General features: G+C 33.3%; 1 protein-coding gene across 1 annotated transcript; it reads left to right on the top strand.

Moving 5' to 3' along the window:
• Positions 1-1550: 1550 nt before the first annotated feature.
• Positions 1551-20261, top strand: LOC105232996 (homeobox protein unc-4). Its single transcript, XM_011214917.4, has 4 exons — positions 1551-2849; positions 18674-18852; positions 19192-19331; positions 19418-20261. The coding sequence occupies exons 1-4, from the start codon at positions 2267-2269 to the stop codon at positions 19992-19994; spliced, it is 1479 nt and encodes a 492-aa protein (XP_011213219.3). The 5' UTR covers positions 1551-2266; the 3' UTR covers positions 19995-20261.
• Positions 20262-20851: the final 590 nt, after the last annotated feature.

The raw sequence follows: 20851 nt of genomic DNA, 5'->3' as shown, positions 1-20851 counted from the left end.
TGCCATCGGATCCAACACGATTCACCTTTTTTTTTTATCGCTCTAAAAGAATCTTTTTCAAAAAGCAAGAGTTTTTCGACTCATTCGTCCAAACGGGGTACGCAAAATCCAAATTTCTCATTTCTTTCAGGAAGATTTAAAATGATCAGCCTGACCTTTTGGGGTGTTGACTTTATCGGCATATTCCGGATTTCTTTTTATTATTTTTCAGCAAATTAGAATAACGTTTAACCAAATTTATAGCGTAAAGTAATCATGACAACGGCATCACCTTACCGTTATAAGTTGGAGAAGACAAGCCATACACTAACGTAGGAAATTTTTGGATGCATTTATTTGATAAAACTAAATTGTGATTCGAATTATTTATTTTAAAAGTGCGCTATTTATCTGTCCATGACTGTATATTCACATACATATCTACAATATATTATATACATACATACATATACATATATGTACATATACTTATTTATTTTATTTAATTTCGATGAGAATCTGTAGAAAACACTAGTGTGGGCTTATGTGGTAAACACGTACATATCCATATGTACTTACATATGTACATATATAAACACCTTACCATAAACTACAGGAACAACTGTCGTCGAAAAATTCGCCGATAAGCGACCAAGCAATCATTCCCTCTTCCTTTTCCTTTCGAACCACTTTAGTTGTTCTTCTATACCAATGCCGGCAAAAGCAACAGAGGCACTTACAGCAACAAATGCACAAATAATAATTTTATGAGCGCAAATTGAAATATACCGAAAAACTCCGCCCCACGCAAGCCCAGTGCACAAACCCAGCACATGCATACAAACACCTTCTCTCCTCTCACGAATAGTTGGGTTAAATTGATAAAATCTTCAAATGTAAAAAGGAATATTAATAATAATGGGAATAGTTCCCAGTATTTACAAGCACTTCATCTGACCATCTCGCTCTAACGTTCGCAATTGTGGCGCATTGTGTTGGTGTTTCTGTAAAGATTTGACTGGTGGTGTTGGTGCTCGCAAATACAGCCATTGTCGTCCATATTGGAAACGACGAAGAACAAATAAACATGCAAACAATTACTCTTTCGGATATATGCGTTCGGTTGTGGGTCCGGCGTGCAGTGCGCTTGTGTGTTTGTATTAATTATCTGCAGAGGGGTGCTGTGGCGGCTTGGACTAAAGGAAGGTGTGCAGTGCACGAGCTGACTGCGGCAGAGAGCATTATGGGAGTTGGTTGAACCGTCGGCGGAGGTCGCGGTATCACTTTAGCGATGGCATATGCAGCAACAACGCCGGAGGAATAGAATTAAGTGGCTTTTTGATGAATTTCCTGCTCGCTTGCACCAATGGGAAAAAGCTGGAAGTGGCATGCTGCTTCGTTCTCGCATACACGGAGCAACAGCTAGCAAACGTTCGGTCGATAATCGTCTGTTTGCGGTTTGGTGAGGTGTGGTGCTGATAGTGGTGGTTGTGGTGGTGATACCTTGGCGCAATAATGGCAACAATCTCGTGCTCATGGTCTCGTCGTCTACTCGCTCACTGATTCGTTGACTTCTTGCTGTTTATCGCTTACGGCAGCTGCCGCGTCGTTAATCTGTCTGGTTTGCTTTGCTTTGGTTTGTTAAGCTCGCAATCTGCTCGCTGTGCTCAGTTCAAATTGAATTTTCATGGTGAGCACTCGTTGGTTGTTCGTTGCGTTCTGTTTGTTGTACATTTCGGCTTGTGCTACCGTCGGTGGTTCACTAGTTCGAACAGAGTTGCTTGGGGATTTGCTTAGCTTGTGCCGCGAGAGTGGTGTAGGATGTCCGCGATTCGGGTTCAATTGCCAAACGGTGGCAGTTGAGCTGGCCGAGGTCTAAACCGGAATTCACTTCATCGGCTGTGCTGTCGAGCACGTTGTGTGCGATTGCAATTATTTTTATTAACGCTGCCACAAAATTGAATCTTAATTGATTGGTATAATAAGCCAACGATAACAATATTAAATTTTTATTATGAAGTACATATTTACTTGTGTACGAAGGAGCATCACCGTTTAATACGACTGTGAACCATTGTGAATACATCAACACATACACGTACATACATACATAATACTCCGATATTTGTGGATTTTGTGCATTAATCTTTTCGACTGACGTGAATAAAATTGATTTGATTGTGTGATTTGGTGCAAATTGAAGGTGAATTCATTCCACATTTATGCAATAGTCACTGTGAGTTGTTGCTGTATGTTTATTCGCTCATCTGCAGAGCATTAGTACAGAATGGTTTTAGAGCAACAACTGCAGCAGCATCAACAAAACCTGCAACTAACACGCATTTCAGCGCAAGGACGTTTGAGCCCGACGGCAGATACTGCCAGCGGTCCCGATAGTGTAACGGTCAGTGGCGGTGGTAGTATAGTTTCGTGTCCTGGAACAGTGGTCCGTTCAACAGCTAATTCGGCAACCATGCCGCCGGAAGGCTTGCATCCAACGGCTGCGTTGCAGTTGTACGCCGCTGCTGCCCAGTTAGCGCCCGGTGGTGTGCGGGTCCCTCCTTGGGGACCATTTCTTCAATTCGGTGTGCCGGGAGTGTTTGCCGGCGGCCCGTTTTTAGGCCGTCCACGCTTTGAGACTAATCCGCAAAATGCTGCTGCGGCTGCTGCGGCCTCACAAATGGCGGTCAATGCAAGTAATGCGTTCGCCAATTTAACTGGATTAAGTGTGGCGATGAGAAATGTTTCGGCTGTGCAAACGACTGCGGCTGCCGCTGTTGCTACGGTAGCCATTCAGCATCGATTAATGATAGGAAATCGGCAAAACTTGGCAGCAGGTCCGCCTAGCGAAGGATCGAATGAAGATGGAGGTGAGTTCTAAGTCTGTTACTCCACTTATTACTAATAAACTGTACTAATTTGCATACTATTAAGGAGGATGGTACTTACCTATAATGAAATGATTAAAAGTCATATTTTTTTCTTAAAGAAAAACTTTGCTTTAATATCTACCCAGTTAAAAGATTGAATTAACGTAATTTGATTATTATAATTAATAGTTGATGTTATTTGTTAAATATTGACATCAGGAAAGTATTCTTTGGTAGCACATTGAAGTTCTATTCAATATTTGCAATATAATTATATGATTAGTTTGAATTGCAAATGGAAATCATGCGCAAGAGAATAAGTAAATCAGCAAAATAAATGAATGACAAGATTCAGTCATAAAATGGTAAGCCTTCATTTGCATATACCAACTTGAACTTATTTTTCATATTTGAGACATTCAACGTTAAACTGGCCGACTTAAAAAAGTATTATATGTATGTATTTAGCCAGTGTTATGAATTGGTTTCAATCATTCATGTTTTCTACACCACAAATAGATATGATACGTTAAATTTGAGTTATGTTGTCTTAACGTCGTTTCAAAATCATAAAACACACATAAATATATGTATGTATGTAAATATAAATAGGAGCCCATGATTGTCTCAAAGCAATCTTAGCTATAACAAATTGGAGTTCTTAAGATTATTAACTCAACGAAGTTCAATACAATGGAGATTTAAGAGCATATGAAATTAATGGTTGAAAAAATTTAGTTTTTTCCAATAACTATTTGTAAGTTTTTGGAAAAGTTATTTGTATCATTTTAGAATGTTGACTTAATTAATTCTTTGTAATAAAAATATATCTTCTTTTAAAAAACATAAACTGATTTAAGTTATGAGAAAATATAAGGGTATCTTTTTCTAATACAAATTATTCAAAAAGTGATTTGGCTATGACTGAACTGAAATTACATAATGTGGGTGAAATATTTCCGAGAAGCGTTAGCTGAGAAAGGTACTGGAGGGTAAAAACTGAATAACTTTAAATCGCTGAGAGGCTAAATTAGACTCTAAGTTTTGATAATTGCACATCTATGCTTTAATTTGTTGTAAACTCAAGAGAAATAGCAGAAGTAAGTTGCTGAACTTATCAATAAATCTTTATCTTTATGAAATTATGATTCAATGAAAAAAATAATAAACATACATATATTCTGATGAAATATTTTTAGGGTTTTCGCTGGCAATCAGTGAAATGGTATTAGTACAACTTTTCGCTCCCTTAAATTGGCGAAGAATCTGTTTGGAAAACCCGGCCGTCTAAGTAAGATACTAATACTTATACTTTTTGCCGACACTATTCTAACATTTATTTTTGGAACTATTTCTTATGGAATATCTCTATAGATAAATGTTTTACCAAAAACTAGTCAAATCGAATCATATGTTTTAATGAGTTTATATATAAAAAGTTAGCATATTTTAGCCCCCATTATAGATACACATATACAATTTTTAATGTATGTATACCTAAAAATAAATATAAAAGATATAAATATTATATAATAACATAATTTTGGTCAATATTTCACTCAGCTGGGCATCATTGTTCATTCAAAACAATAAACATGAGGGGTATTCTCTTGCTCTTGCAAAACCCTTGCACGGTGGACGAATGGCAGAATTTTCCACTTGGTGCAACGGCACAATAACAAATGCACGCAGAAAGTTATTTGCAATGGCTATAAGATATGTCAGACCAAAACCCATGTTTATTCTCGTGCAATGACACGTAAAAATATAATTGCAACCCTGGTTTAGCTGTAATATTACATAAAGACATATTAGGCCGTTAAATTGTTGAGGAAGGTAAGTCTTAAATAGATTTTATAATTTCTACTTAAATTATAACGATTTGTTACAGTTTTTTTTTTTTAATGAATACAGAATGTGCGCCAATTCACAATAGTCATTCTCAATAAATTGACCAACGTTCATATACTCGTATCACTAGATTCTGCCATGGTGCTCTCTTAGCCTTGCATATTACGGTATAGAATTTTTGCATTTTGTGTCATCGTGCAATCTTGCAAGAAGAAGGGAATCCCCTTATGTTTTTCTAAATAACTGCTCGATTGCTTACAAGACTTGCTTGATAAGTAATGATTTTTGGCACAGAGTGATTGCTGATTAATGTTAATTTTCGAATAATCAATATCGATAGATACTTCTTTTACTCGGCAGTGAGTTTTCAGTTTGATTAAAAATTAGATTTTTAGTTTTAAATCTCAAAATTGGCATTACAATTTAAAAAACTTAAATTTTTAGTTTTCAATCAATAAAATTTAAAATTTTTAGTCATAAACCATAAATCGTTTGATTGTGTAAGTTTTGCTGGAGTATTGAAGATGATGGCTCTTTACGAGCTCTATTTCAAAATGGTAGAACTAGAAAAAATTCTAAAAAATCTTTTTTGGTTTTAATAACTGGATTAATTTTTTTTCAATGGTATTTGGCATTAAAAATTAAAAAATATATATATTTCAGTCTTTTGGGAATAGAAAATAAAGAAACTCTGAAGTCAAATGTTTATTCAGTTGTTTTCTTCAGTTTGTCACGAAGTTTGTAATCGCCAGTAGCAAACGTCAAAGACGCAATGAAATGTGTATATACAGTGTCGGACAAAACTCAAAAAGTCATAACTTTTTACATAGATGCATTAGAAGAATAATTTTTTTTGCAAAAGAAAGATCACATATTCTATATTAAGAAACAATGCAATTGTATTTTTCAACTTTTATGTAAGATTTATAAATTATAACAGAAGGGAAAAAAGTAAAAAATTCGTGCGACATAACTCATTGGACTACCACTTTGGATATCGAAATAACCACTTCCAATGAATTAATTTACCGTTATCTGGCGAGAAAAGAATTTTGCAGGTACTTATAATTATTAATCGTAGATCACACTAATTCGAATTGTTTATTTTAATGGGAATAGGTGTGTTGGGAAATTTATAAACTTTTCCCAAATAATGCTACTAAAAAATTATTTTAGACAAAAATTTTAGGCAAAATATGTTGAACTGAATTTAAATTATTAATTATAAGCGAATGCACAAAATATGTGAATCAAAAAAGCTTTGCAAAAATGATTCTCTAGGAAAATCAGCTGTTTCTGATATTTTACTCAAGAACAAAGCTGAAGAAATCGTTAAAAAAAACTTAATATTGGAGGACGCCATAGAGTCAATTCGGTAAAAGATGACTTGCGAATAATGCGGGAGTTAAAAAAAATCCAAAGATATCAGCAAAAATCTTACATAAAAGTTGAAAAATAAAATTGCATTGTTTCTTAATATAGAATATGTGATCTTTCTTTTGCAAAAAAAATTATTCTTCTAATGCATCTATGTAAAAAGTTATGACGGAATATGTGTGAGACTCGAGTTAGTCCAATGAGTTTTGTCCGACACTGTATGTAAATGATCGTCTGTATTCATATATGCGAACAAGTCTCTCTAATTTTTTTAAAATATTGATATACAATTTTTCAAACGTTTTCTAACCAAGAAGCTCTTCATTTATCGGAATCGCCAATATCGGAATACTATAGCATATAGCTGCCATACAAACTGAACGTTCGGAATCAAGTTCTTATATGGAAAAGATTATTCATTAACGACATATTTCCACGAAATTCGGCACAATTTATTATCTAAAAAAAAAACGTTGCAATCTCCGTAGAAATTTTTTAGATCGGACCACTATACTATATATCCGTCAAACAAAGTCGAACAAAATCAAGTTCTTGTGAGTAAAACTAGAACCTCTAAAGGGTATTAGAGTTTCACAGTGCAGCCGAAGTTAATTTCTTTATTGCATTAATTGCAACCCAGATTGTCGGCCAGTTCTCATTAGCCTCTATTAGGCGAATTACAGTATACTATATACGTATGTACTCGTATATACAGTAAATAACACAATATTTAAATGAGTAGTATTAGTAGGGTGATAATGAAATGAATTGTTCACTCGTTTATTGGCGTTTCGCAAAACACATGACTCTTAGTTAGACTCATTAATAAAACAATAATCAATTAGTAGAATGAATATTAAATAGATTGATATGAAATAAACATATGATATGAAATAAACATACAATACATTGTTAGATTGCAATTATTTGCATTCAGATTTAATAAAACAAGCTAATTGATTGATTTGATTTGTGTTTTCGAATTACAAAATGACCTCATTCTTTGAAATTTTCCGACTTATCGCCGCGATCAAATAGGACAGTTCAATTATATTGATAGTTTTAGTCAACAATTAAATTGCTTGTGCACTGACATATTTCCAAATATAATATATATAAAATATTATTTTTTATTATATACATACATATATGTTAAGACATACAAATTGACGGATTGTGTCATAATCAATAATAACCGATTTTGTAAGGAAATTTTATTAATGCTAATCATTTTGAAATATTTATTTAATTTCATTCAATTGTTTCACCAAAAAATATAACTTTTACATAAATAGGGATACACTGTCCACAATAAATAATTAGTATTTTTGACTTTACGAGATTCTGGTTAATTTACGATTTTGCTTTTATTTCATTGATCAACTACCCAGTTCAAAAGCATTCTATAATCACATTTTGAGAAAAAAATTATGCAAATAGTGGTATTTTTTTAACTTTAGTAAAAAATTCTTATACAAATATTGAAAAGAACAACATCTAAATATGTCGCGAGAACTCATATTTAATCATTTTGGAATTTACAAGTTGTTTTAAATTGTTATATTTATTTATTTAAATGTAAATTAAACGGAGAAGTTTTGGCTATTTTAATTGAAAAGCATCTTGCTAATTACCGCGGTTGCTTTTTTCACTATCGAACGATTTCGAATATTGTAAATTTAAATCGATATCTCAAACAGTTTTTGAGCTACAGCTTTTTAAAGGGTGAACGCTCAGTTCAATCAGCTCCATCAGTTTATCTTTCTAAGCCTTTTCTCGAAACTGTATTTTTCGAATTTGCTTAATGATCACTAGGAGCATGTCATGTATGTCTCTTCATACAACGACCAATATTTTTTTTATCTGATCAAAAATCGTATTTTGGTAAGTCGAAAACAGCAACATTTTTGGGTAAAATTGATTTATTTTCTGACAGTAGGTGAAGAAGAAGAAAATTTGTTTGCTATGTTTCATCCACGGAGAAGGCCGGGACCACTGTAACTGGAAAAATATTTAATTTTTTCTTTAAAAATGTTAGAATGTTAAAATACTACTTATAAATATGCTCTTAAAACTTTGACACAATTAATACATTAGCTTTTTCCTAAAAATTATCTTTCTTTAGGCTCTCTCACTATGTATGTAGGTGTGCCTCTTAAAACAAAATCAACTTAGCGAATTCGTTTTATATTTGGTATATTTAGTTCATATAAATTTATCAAACTCTCCGAAATTATAATTCGAAATTATAATCAACACTTTAAAAAGCTTTTCCAATCTTTATATGGAATGAGCTAAGTATAAATCTTCAGTTGACGTGGAAACGTGTGCATGTTGTAACATTATATCTAAGAAAGTTCTAAAAATTCATTACTTTTTTATAGATAATTTTATGATCTTTTTTTCGTAATTTTTTCTTACAACTTATAGTTGTTCCTTTGAAAATCGCGAAAAAAATGTTAACTCTTGACGTCGAGTATTTAGTTCGGCATATCGGTTCCATGAAAACTTTTAGTAACTTAAATGTATATAGCGTTATTGTTTTATTTTCGCTTTTCTATCTTTTTACTTTATTAACTATTTTTATATTTCTCTCTTCTCAACAAACTGAGTTATAATGAAATTAATTTAGATTTATACTAATAACTCCATTTACATAAACATTTAAATTTTAATTTGGATTCATGACAAATTCCAACTTTAATTGAATATTTTTAAGTCCAAGTGAACCCCGCGGAGACACTTTGGCAAATATTTAAATCAGAAAACGAGGGATCTGATTAAAATTTAAAAAAATCTCTCTAATAAGGTGTTATTATTTTGTTTTCGGCGACCAATTGAAAGGACTGTTTTCTGTGCTTTTGTTTAACCTTTTGAACTCGCAATGATATCAAAAATAAAATGGGTAAATCAGAGAGATTTCATACAGATAAAAGCTTGTAGAGTTATTTGAGATATGTTTATAACAAAATGCTCCTACACAAATAAGGAAGAGCTAAGTTCGGGTGTAACAGAATATACTCTTGCAACTTGCGAGGCTCAGAGCCGGAGAATTCATATACCAGTTGGCAAAACGTTATATAAATGTTGCGAAATAATTCAACACTTATTACTTGATGATGAATCACAATAAAATTTGGTATCTTATTAACTCATATTGAAGGTGATGTACTCACTTTGTTTAATTAATATATTTTAATAGCGATTTTTCAATTTCCATAACATATCTCACAGATTGACTGATATATTCAACAAAATGTTCGCTGTACGAACTGGGGTCCACATATTTGGTATATGGCTTAAAGCTTACAGATTACGATATTGTGTCGTCTATTTATTATAACCTGATCGGGGTGTATTAAGTTTGTCACGAAGTTTTTAACAATTGTTCATGTCCGTCTGTCTGCCCGTCCGTATAACAGGCCAAAAAGCTGCTCATTTCAAAGGGACCGTAGGTACCATACAAAATGAAGTTCTTGTATGAAAAACTGTTTAATGTGACAATATATCTTCACGAAATTTAACATTCAATATTCAGATCGGACCACTAAATCATATAACTGCCATACAAGCTGACCGATCAAAATCAAGATTTGGTTTGGAGCACTGTTTTATTTGTGAAGGGTATTATAGCTTCGGTGCAATCGAAGTTAAGGTTAGATTAGAGGTTATGTTCACTATGAATAAAGTTATATATCAAAATTTCGGCTGAAGTATATATTATCCTTGGCTATTATCTGTAGCTATAAAAATGGATTAACAAACTTCCTTTTAACTTATCGTAAAAATTTAATTAAAAGCTGCTACACACTTGAAATATTGATTACGGCACAGTTCTGCTTTATATATACAAATGAAAAAACTACATATGTACAAACATATGCATACATACACAGATTTTTTTCTGTATTTATCTGTACAAATTTGATCGATAATTAAATACAGAAATAAGCAGTATTATGCCTGGTATCACATATGAATATTATATATGTATGTATGTTGTTATGCACTTTCACATGTGTGTGCAATTATGTACGAATAAATATAATCATAAGTCAATTTCTAAATGTATTTACGATATTTTATGCGTAGGCTTTTGCCAACGAACATATTGAGGATATTAATTTGATCAGGCCTAGAGATAATGAATTTATAATTTGTAAACTAACAATGTTCTGCCGCAAACCGCCCCGCAAGGGTGTCTATTATAACCATTTATACTATTTGCTTTTGGCTTCAGTTCGCTTTTCGCATGGCCTCTTTGGAACGAGTCATACGCAAAAATACAACAAGTCAGCATAAACTCATTAATCATTTTCGCGAAAAGGGAAATAAAACTGAAGAAAATGTGCATCATCGTTCCTCCGCTACCCGTTTTCAACGAACGTCGCTTGCATTTATTCATGCCTACGCACTGGAGCGTGTTGCCGGCAAACAACGCCACAACCTTAGAAGCACACAAACAATTCACATGTCAATGTGACATAAGAGTTGGCTGTTCGGCCGTAAACAGCACAGCGCAGAAACCAGTTGTCACTTTTCTTTCGAATAAAATGTCGTTCGAATGCAGAAACGTTTGCATTGTGTTTTGACTTGTCCATTTCGTGTTCTGAATAACATATCCATTGCCTTCGATTTAATTCACTTTCGTCATACTCGGCCGATGGGCGGAGCCTAAAGTGTGCACAAGTAGTATATATAGTATAGTATGTGTCGTTGCCGTATATATGTAAGTATGTGTGTAGCTTTTCTTAAGTTCCATTCATCATCGCGTTGTTGGTCTGCTGACATCGGATATACTTTGGAGGGGAAAAGTCTTGCAGGAAATGAAATGTGTCATAAGTTGATCGTTTACATTCATCATTTTCTTTTTAAAATTATAGCCTTAGATTCATAAATATTTTCAGAGATGCTTTATTATATTTTTTCATAATATGTTAGGGATTTCATAAAGTCTCATTAAGTTGTAAGTTATAACGAACCGAAAACATAGTGTTGATAATTATAATTGCGTAAACTCATTTTTGTATACAGTCCAACAACAATTTTTTTAAACCAGTGTAAAAATTTCCGATTTTATGATTTAACGATGGGTTATGATAAGTTGTGAGTGCCTTTTATGTTTATTCGCACATTCATGCCTCCAACACAATCAAATGAAATTTATATGCATTCTTTGTCAAACAATTAAAAAATGTTAAAAATAAAATGAGTAAATTAAATTGCTTATGAAAAAGAGTACAATTTTCAAAAAAATGAAACGATAATTTTCTTCAAGTTTTAAGAATAGAAAAAATTGTAGAGTGAGCCAATTCGTGGAAAATTTAAAACTCTGACAGCTAAAAGTGAAATAAATAAATAATATCCTGAAAAGATTCGTTAAAAATACATAAAAGTTAAAATTGATAAGAATGTAGTTTGAAATTGAATTTACTGTTAAGTAATCCGTTAGGATTGCATCAATTTTCGATAACAAAGAAATACTACAAAGAATGCGTGTGAGCAAAGCTAAATGAAGGTTTTTTTGTATTCGCTTCATTAAGAATTTTACATGCAATCATTAAAAATTAAGGAAGGTTAAGTTTGGTGGTAACCGAATTATTCAATTTTTACACTGATCCCTATAAATATATTTGTTGTGAAATAACCATTTCATAGGAGGTGTGCATGTCTCTCATTTTATTTCACCAACTTTCACTCTGCATGAAGGGTGCTGGAAAATATTACTTGATACAGATTTAATCGTTTGGGAAATATGTACATATGTATGTACATATATTAAACCTATTATGGAGAGAGCGCGCTTCCTTCTTAAAAACGCACCAACGTACGTTTCTATTATGATTCCCTGTACCAGTTTCGTATCTTAAACTTAATAACTGGATTAGTTTGCGGGGTTAACAACGATCAAAACAACGAACAAAACTAACGGGTGTTTTAAAATGAGGCAATACTATTTCCGAAGTTGATCTCTTTTCCAGCTGTTACTTGATTTATACTCATTTGGTTTGCCATTCCATAATGCAATGAATATTCGGCGTGGTATTTCTGACAACCGCCACTTTTTCGGTCACTTGTCCGAAATAGTTTTTAAAAGATTTGGGCAACTCTTTTGTATTAAATATTATTTACAACAAAGCCTAAATCTGGCCATTACATTAAATTATGTGCGTTTATTTTTTCTTGAAAACAACATGTCTAAAAATAAACACCCTTTATTATACTCCTTACAATATATTGAGTTAGCATAAAAATTTGAATTCGAATTCAAAAGATGATGTTGATGCCAAAGGAATACATTGGAAATAAAATAATATAAGAATGTTTATTACAAAAATTACAAACAATAAAATATTTTTCTTCAAGAAAGAAAGAAGAGTCGATCACATTTTTTAAGTCTACACCTTTGGTACCAATCGTTGCTCCTGAATTTCGTGATCCCCCTCTCTGCCTGAGTTATGGATTTGTGCCTGTTTGATCTGGTTGTATTGATCAAAATAAGCCTACTGCTGTTTCCAGTCCGGTAATACGTATAATTTTATATGCGATTAGTCGTTTTGCGACCGCCCTTTTCAAGGAATCAATTAACAAACCTAATTTAGACTGATTAGTTGCAAAATCAAAAATAAATATAATGCAATATGATAGGTAAACTTTTTTAAGTTCACGTAATTTATTGTTGTTGCAAGCAGTACATAATATGTATCTAATAGTTTAAAACAATAAAGCGTGAAATATTTTATTTGAGAATTTGGAAACGAAAACACACAAAATTAGATTGAGAGAACTTCTGTATACTCAAAAAATAGAAATTTCCAAGTGTAATATTCATATTGTATGTATAAGTACATATGCTACTGTGATCAAATTTAATTTTTACTTTATACGTCTTTCGAATCGGTAAATTTTTTGTTCCTGTAAGTTGGTAGTACTGTCAGTGACATCTATGGTAAATTTCACTTCAAAATATTCATTAGTATTTGAGATACAAGTCTGAATTTATTGAACAAAGAAGTGCGATAATGCACCATCTCATACTGCATTGGTCATTCGCGATAATTTCGCCACATTTTCAACTAATATCGTGCCGCAACCACCGCATTCGCCTGATTTACCTTCGTGTAACTTCTGGCTATTCAGCAAATTCACATGACCACTCCGAGGACACCGTTTTGACTCAATTGAGGATATAAAAGCTGAATCGAAGAAGGCTCTGATGGCCATCACGACGGAGGATTTTTCCAAGTGCTATGATGACTGGAAAATTCGTTGGCATAAGTGTATTGCAGCGGGAGGGGATTACTTTGAAGGAGATAAAATGGACAAAATTCACCTTTCGATGTGATCACACTTTGTGTTGTTTCCGCCTTTGAGTAGTGCTCCCGCATTCTCTCCTTTGCTAACGATTTTTAGTCCCTTGCAAGATATATTCTAAAAAAAACTGTATGTAAGAATTACCCACGGTTTTTTGGTCTGGCTTTGGTCCGAATCGTACGCACTCAATGTTAAAGGTTCCTATTTAAATCCTAAAAGTTTTAACGAAAGTATTTATGTTAAACTTAATGAAGGGCATTTCATAGAGTTGTGTTACCTTAATATCTTACTTTTACAATAGTTATTTCTATCCAAATATACATATTTACATACATATTTGTGTATGCACTTCTATATTTCTCATTACATTACACCACAAGTACATGGTGTGTTTGGACTTTCTTTACACGGTAGATACGTTCCTCAGAAATCCGTGTAAAAAGAGGCGTTTCCTATAGTAAATGGGGGATACATTTAATGTAATCTGAAAACCGTGTAAGATGAAATAAAGAACAATATTTACTTCGAAAAACCGTGTAAAAAATGTGGAAAACTATAAAATTTCAGATATGCATACAAATTGTATGTTCATATGGAAATGACATTGCAAAAAACAAAAGAAATATGTTAATCCAGAATTAAGAACAGAAAAATTAGAGTAGAAATAAAGAAAAAATATTAACATAGTTACATAATTATTCGTCGCTACTTGATAACAAGTGAAATTGATTGCGACGAACTCGACTAAAGTCGGTATCATCACTGGAGATATCCATTTCAGCAATGTAAATATCAAGCAAACAAAATGTGTAGGTAAAAGTTATCGAATAAGGGGATTTCCCATAATATATATGTACATATACATAAAATATACATATTCATGCTTCGATACTTCCAGCAAAGTGTTATAATAATATTACAGAAGCCAATTGAGTCACAAACATGAAAAAATAATAAATTTTAATTACCCTTTTCTGCATGTGTTCCTGCCGAAAATTATCGGTTAATGACTGCATATGTATGTATGTATATTTGGGTGTGTATCCAGGTGTATATAGTCATAAACCTTTACAAGATTTCACTGAAATGCGTGATTAGCTTGGTTTTAGGGTTTTGAAATACTGATCCATTCGTATCTACATTTTGGATTTTGTATAAAAGCATTTCCGGGTAACACAAAATACTTATACCGCGCAACGATCATGAGTTAAAGACGTAAAATATCATGCTAAAGGAGGACATTTCTTGAATCCATTTATAGCCTTTTAAAGGCGAAATTGCTATTTTTAGCAGCATTAATGGACAAGAGCCTTATTTAATATGTCACACAATATTTTCAATTCGTGCTGGTATTATTAAAAATCAATTATGATATATTACAACCTTTATTAATATAAATACGACTGCCTACGATAAGAGTAAAACATATATATGTACATGTAAGCGTATGGTTTGCACCTTGCAGAGCGCTCGCGTGCGGCGCGTTATTAAACCGTTTCAATCCAACGGGCCAAGCACGAATCCCCACTGCAACGAGGCGTACCATAAATAGCCCTAAGTTGTAATTGGCCTACTAACGCCAACAACAAATGTGCTCCAACATCGACTGCCGATGAGGATAAGCTGGCGCGGAGCGGCGGAAGGGGCGGTGACAGTGCCAGCATTTAATTTGAATTATTAAGGTCCGAATGCACATTTCGCTGCAATGAAATACATACACAGAGAGGAATTAATACTATTCACTTTACGCCCTTTAACTGCTAAGTCCTTTCCTTAGTGTGTTTATCTCACTCGCCTCCATGAATTCCATAAAAAGGAATATTAGAGTGTGTGCCTGGATGTGCACATACGCATTCATGGATACATATGGCATTAAATAAAGCCGGTTATAGACAAACTTACAGCGAAATTCATATTATTCGTGTTTCAATTGAATTCCCTACACATTACAGCTATGGGCTGTGAACAAATCTGAAAGTGTAAACGCATTCATATGTATGAACATATACACATGCGTTGTTTGACCGCCGCCCTCACTGGAATAATAGGCATATGCAAATTATGTGACTTCGACCCATTCATAGGCATTCATTTGGGAATATTCGCAGTCATATATGCTTGCATGTGCATAAATATATACATATGTTTGTATATCCATTGAAATAAATTGTTCAGACTAGTTTTGCATTTGCTGTGGCTGGTTGGTAATTGAAATATATGAGCGTAATTATCATTTGAGATGAAAATTTATGTCCACCTGCACTCATATGTGTTTCACTCCATATTGACCCATCCTTTTGTATTTCTCCCAAGTGGGAATGTTAGTTGCATAGAAACCTACCGGATTGTAAATATATTTGCTTATTACGGGAGGAACTTTTAAGTTCTATACAATATTATGAATAGAAGTATTTGTTAATTTATGGACAAGCCTTATAATTTTGATATAATATTTGTGCTTTAACGAATTTTGAAATAAAATTTGAATAGTTTTATACTTTCGCTACATGTTGCAAAAGACACTATACCAGCTTTTTCACTTAAACTTTTTATTTTTTAACTTAAACTTATTGTAGTAATGTATATACATATGTATGTATATCAAGGCTGGGAGTTATTGTTATCCTAAACTAGATTAAAAAATAAAGAAAATATGTTGAGATTAAAAATGAAAGAAACGCGGTGTTTCATTTCAAAATTTCAAGGTACAGGGCGTCGTAAATGAAGGAGCAACTGAGGTTTTCAAATTTTGAAAAGGCGGGGTGTGATCTTGCTCCCTAATAAGCTAAAAGTATACCATATATCTCACAAACCAGTAAAGCTAAGATTGAGGCTCTAGCTTCTCCTTACATACTGCGAAAATGTGTAAAATCATATGGTAACCACACCCACCACCTCATATAACGGTTATGTTGAAAACTATTAAAAGTGCGATAATTCAGTAAATAAATGTCTCAAAAGTAGTAATTTCCACACTGAAGGTAGTACGAAAGAGTTGCATAATACTCGTACTTAAAAGTGAACAATGAGCGTATATCCCGAGACTTTTATGTTTCGACCTGAAAATGGGGAATATGGTAAAATTGGTTGAAATGGACGCAATTTAGAGCCCCTAGATACCGAATATGTGGACCTCAGTGCTTATGCCAGACTATATACCATAACCATCACTCATTCTTCGCGATATGTATATCCATGAATTTCAGAGGGAATATTTTCTTAATAACAATATGGACTTGTGTCAAAAAGTAGAAAATATAGGGTAACTACGGGTTTCACTAGCTCTAGCCGTTTATTTAGATGAATATATGCGATATTTTTATGAAACTAAGCTATTTCTTAACCACTGGTTGTATATGAATGAAATTGGTCTAAATCCATACCCTTGATATAAAGATATTCGCTCTTTCATTTACTCTCCTCTCATATACGTAATATTTTAAGTTTCGTCCTCTAGGTTGAGTTTATTCCTCATTTACCTCATTAGAATATATCTCAATTAAAGTGAGCAAAAATTTAGTATTTAACATTATGTCATTAGTAACAATTATAAATATCGGCATGCACCTTCTCTCAGCACTAATATAATAACTATTGATTAACTAAGGATTTTAAGGTTTTCTCGGTTAAAAACAGGTTTTTTTCAACAATTTTTTTTCATATAAAAAGAGAAATAATTTATTAGGTTTTTTTCTTGTTAAAAAACATACACTATTAAGAAAGAAATCCTGAAATTTTTGGAAAAAAATATTTTAAACTCGGCCATTGCGACGCCACTTCCGGTGATCCCTTGGAAAAACAGGATAATTCAAGATAATTCAAAGAGAAAACAGAAAATTACGTGTTTTAGTTAAAACCTTAACTTGGAAAAAGGAAAAAATTTAAAATTGGATTTTTCGCAGACATTTTTACAAAAAAATTAAAATTTGGCGACATTGTTTTTTTCAAATAATTGTAATCGAAGAAAAATCCTTCATCCAAGTATTTAGGTATAATTCTCAAAGAACTGTGTAAAATTTCATGAAGATCGGTTGAGTAGTTCTCAAGAAATCTTACCAACCGACATAAAAACCCAGTTTCGAGAAAAACGCATATAAATATTTGAGTGACAATAAAAGTTAGGACAATATTATAGAGGTGTTGTAGAATTTAAGAAGACCATAAAATAATTCGATTTTCTGATACCCGTTAACCCATAAAACCCCTAATATAAATGTTTCGGGCTAAGTGATTACGGAACATATAGCTTAAATTAGATATCAAAAATGATTACGATCCATTCAGATTTTCATAAAAGTCTTTGAAAATAACGAGAGTATAAAATGTTTGGTTTTAGCCGAACTTAGACTTCCTTATTTGTTTCGTATGTAATGATTTTCACATTGCTTTCAAAATTGTAGTTAATGGCACCGCGATTAGTCAAGAGTCGAATTTAAGAATATCGAAACGAACAAACTGTATTGACGGCGGGTGAATCTTACGCCATAACAAAAACTCATATGTGTTAGCATAATTTTTCGCAAAGAAATTATTCTTTCTGTGCCAAATAACAGCCAGTCTCAAAGCATTACAGTTTCCATAAAATAATATATTTTTTAATTCAAGTCTCAAGATATTAAAGTTAATAATTAATTTTACTTGTTAAAACAGGCTATTGTTATATTGTAGAAAATTAGATATATGCAAGCTCTCTTCAATTGAATTTAATGGATCGTCTCAGTGTGACACTCCGAAAAATCACTTATTTTTTCGATTTTTGTTTTAATGTTGAAATAAACTAATCGGTCCGGTTTTTTTATAAATAAATACATTCATGACAAATACAAAATGTATTTTTTTATGTTTATTTATTGGGTGTATAATAGTTAAATAAATTGTTGAAATTTTTGAAATATTACAAAATGGCACTGGTTTGAACAAAATGTATCGATTTTGGCCGTTTTTTACAGGATTTTTTCATAAAAAAGTAGGAAAATTTCAAAAAAAAATATATTATATCCAAATTGGAACTAGATATCTGCAAAACTCTTCTTTTGAAAGTGAAAAGCGTTTTGAAAAACACCATTCTGAAAAAACGCGTTTAAAGATTGGAGTTGGAGCGTTTCCCACTCTGTTGCCTTTCTACAAGAAACGCTGTGTTTGATTTCAAGAGAATGTTCATTGCAATGTATACTATCCGATAAAGCAACAAAAAAAATAAGATTTTCGAAAATTTCTCACTGAGAAGATCCCTTAAGTTTCTACAAAACAAAAATTAATTTATAACCTCGCCACAATTTTAGGCTTTCCTGGTGATGGTGATGAGGATAGTAATGCTGCGAAACGGAGACGATCTCGAACCAACTTCAATTCGTGGCAACTGGAGGAACTCGAGCGCGCGTTCTCTGCCAGCCATTATCCCGATATTTTCATGCGAGAAGCATTGGCCATGAGACTGGACTTGAAGGAGAGCAGAGTTGCGGTGAGTTCTGTTTTACATACTAGCAAAATTATTTCAAAAGCGAAGAAACCTCTTACGATAAAGATATGAATTACATTAAGCTTAATCAATTTGCTTTAAATTAAAAAAAAAAGTGAAATATATATTGATAAGGAAGTCGCTAGTAAATTAGGTCTTTTGTGTAGAATTATCTATACTTGATTAATAAAGAAAACAGGCACATCACAATGTTTTCTGAATTGTTTACCAATGTTTTCTATATACCAACAAGTAAATGTGCATACATATGTACATGTTAAAAAAAAAGCCCATCATTATTGCATTTGAAATTTCTGAAATGAAACACTTTGTTCCAGATAGGTATGGTTCCAGAACCGAAGAGCAAAAGTGCGGAAACGTGAACACACCAAAAAAGGACCGGGACGACCTGCACATAACGCTCAACCTCAAACCTGCTCCGGAGAACCAATTCCGCCAAGTGAATTGAAAGCCAAAGAAAGGTAATTCAAAAGACTTTATTACTAAGCGACATTGCAAACTTATTGAATACCAACAATTACAACAACACATGTCTCTATATTTTTAGGGCTCGGCGAAGAAAAAAATTAGCGAAAGCGATTGATCGTCAAGCGAGAAAGTTGCAGGCCAAAGGCATCACGGTCGACCTCGAAGCTCTCAAGGCCGAATACATATCACAACATAAAGCCAACGGCACCTTCTCCGACTCAGACCTGGAAGACGATGGCATACAAATAGACGTAGTGGGTGGCACGGACAGTGACGACGATGGAGACGACTGCTCATTTCGAAGCCCCAGAGCAAATAGCTTAATGCCAGGTAGCTTCTCACCAAACAGTAGTCAAAATGGCATAGAGAGTCCAGTATCCAATGGGGAACGCAACAACGAGGATGACAGTAATGCCACAGATAGCTGTGGAAAGACATCTTTCATTTTTCCTACAGCAAGTACCGGCATATCGAATTTGCGATTAAATCTGACAAATTCCAATACACCCGCCCATGAATATCAGCAACAACACCAGCAAAATCCACATAATCAAATCCATCAAAATCACAACAGCAATCAACATCAAACATCGCCGATTAGCATCCGGCGGAACAATCCATTTAGCATAGAGTCACTTCTGTTCAACAATACGTGAGATTTATTGAGATGGTTAAATGGTTGAATGCAAAAGCAAACAAGTTGTACGCTTTCTCGCAAGCCATTGCTTGTGCCCACTTTACCCATCCACAGCAGATACGCGTTAACACACAGACACATACCGGGTGCACATCAGCCAAGCCACTGTATAGTGTATGTACCATACAAATAAATGACTAAATATTAAGTATGTATGTATAGCATTAGTGAATAGTTAAAGAATGTACCATGAATGAACTCAACTAATAAACGGAATTGTTTGGCAGCTAAGCGCGAACGTACATCTACACTATATGTGCGACTGTATGCACTAGTACTTGCCTACATTTAGAAATATCCACAGTAAATAATGATAATGCATCCAGAACCGATTGCGCAATATTAGTATAATTGATGTACCATTACGAGCAGTAATTTACATATTTTTCATGAAAATTATGTGGGGCATTCTTTGATTTGTGGCAGTTAACTTTTGCGTATGTAACGTTCCCAACTGTACATAATTTTTGTCGAAGCATATTTCTTTCACGTCTAACATACATACATACACGCATTTCCTATCTATGGCTCGAACTGTGACTAATTCGTCTCGCACTCACCCTCCTGTTGCCGACTTTACAATCGACCAATCGCTATGAACTGTTCTTCTTAATGTTGGACTTGGCCATTTCGTGACAATAACTTCTAAAAAACAAGAGCGTTGTGGGAATGGCTCTGAAAAAGTTTTTCCGATAGCGCCTAATTTTTGGTGAATTTTCCGTAAACTGTTTCACAAGTTTATTGTTTTTTTTTTCATAATAAATGTGCGGAAATATTAATGTGTCCTACTTTTGTCCAGTTCATCAAAAAAATTGG

The sequence above is a fragment of the Bactrocera dorsalis genome, chromosome 4 (genome assembly GCF_023373825.1).
Source record: "Bactrocera dorsalis isolate Fly_Bdor chromosome 4, ASM2337382v1, whole genome shotgun sequence".
Lineage (NCBI taxonomy): Eukaryota > Metazoa > Arthropoda > Insecta > Diptera > Tephritidae > Bactrocera > Bactrocera dorsalis.
This window is presented reverse-complemented; position numbering and strand designations above follow the sequence as displayed.

Coding starts and splice junctions, on each gene's coding strand:
- LOC105232996 (XM_011214917.4), top strand. CDS start 2,267: ATGGTTTTAGAGCAACAACTGCAGCAGCATCAACAAAACCTGCAACTA. Junction 2,850..18,673: donor AGGATCGAATGAAGATGGAG/GTGAGTTCTAAG, acceptor CCACAATTTTAG/GCTTTCCTGGTGATGGTGAT. Junction 19,332..19,417: donor GAATTGAAAGCCAAAGAAAG/GTAATTCAAAAG, acceptor CTATATTTTTAG/GGCTCGGCGAAGAAAAAAAT.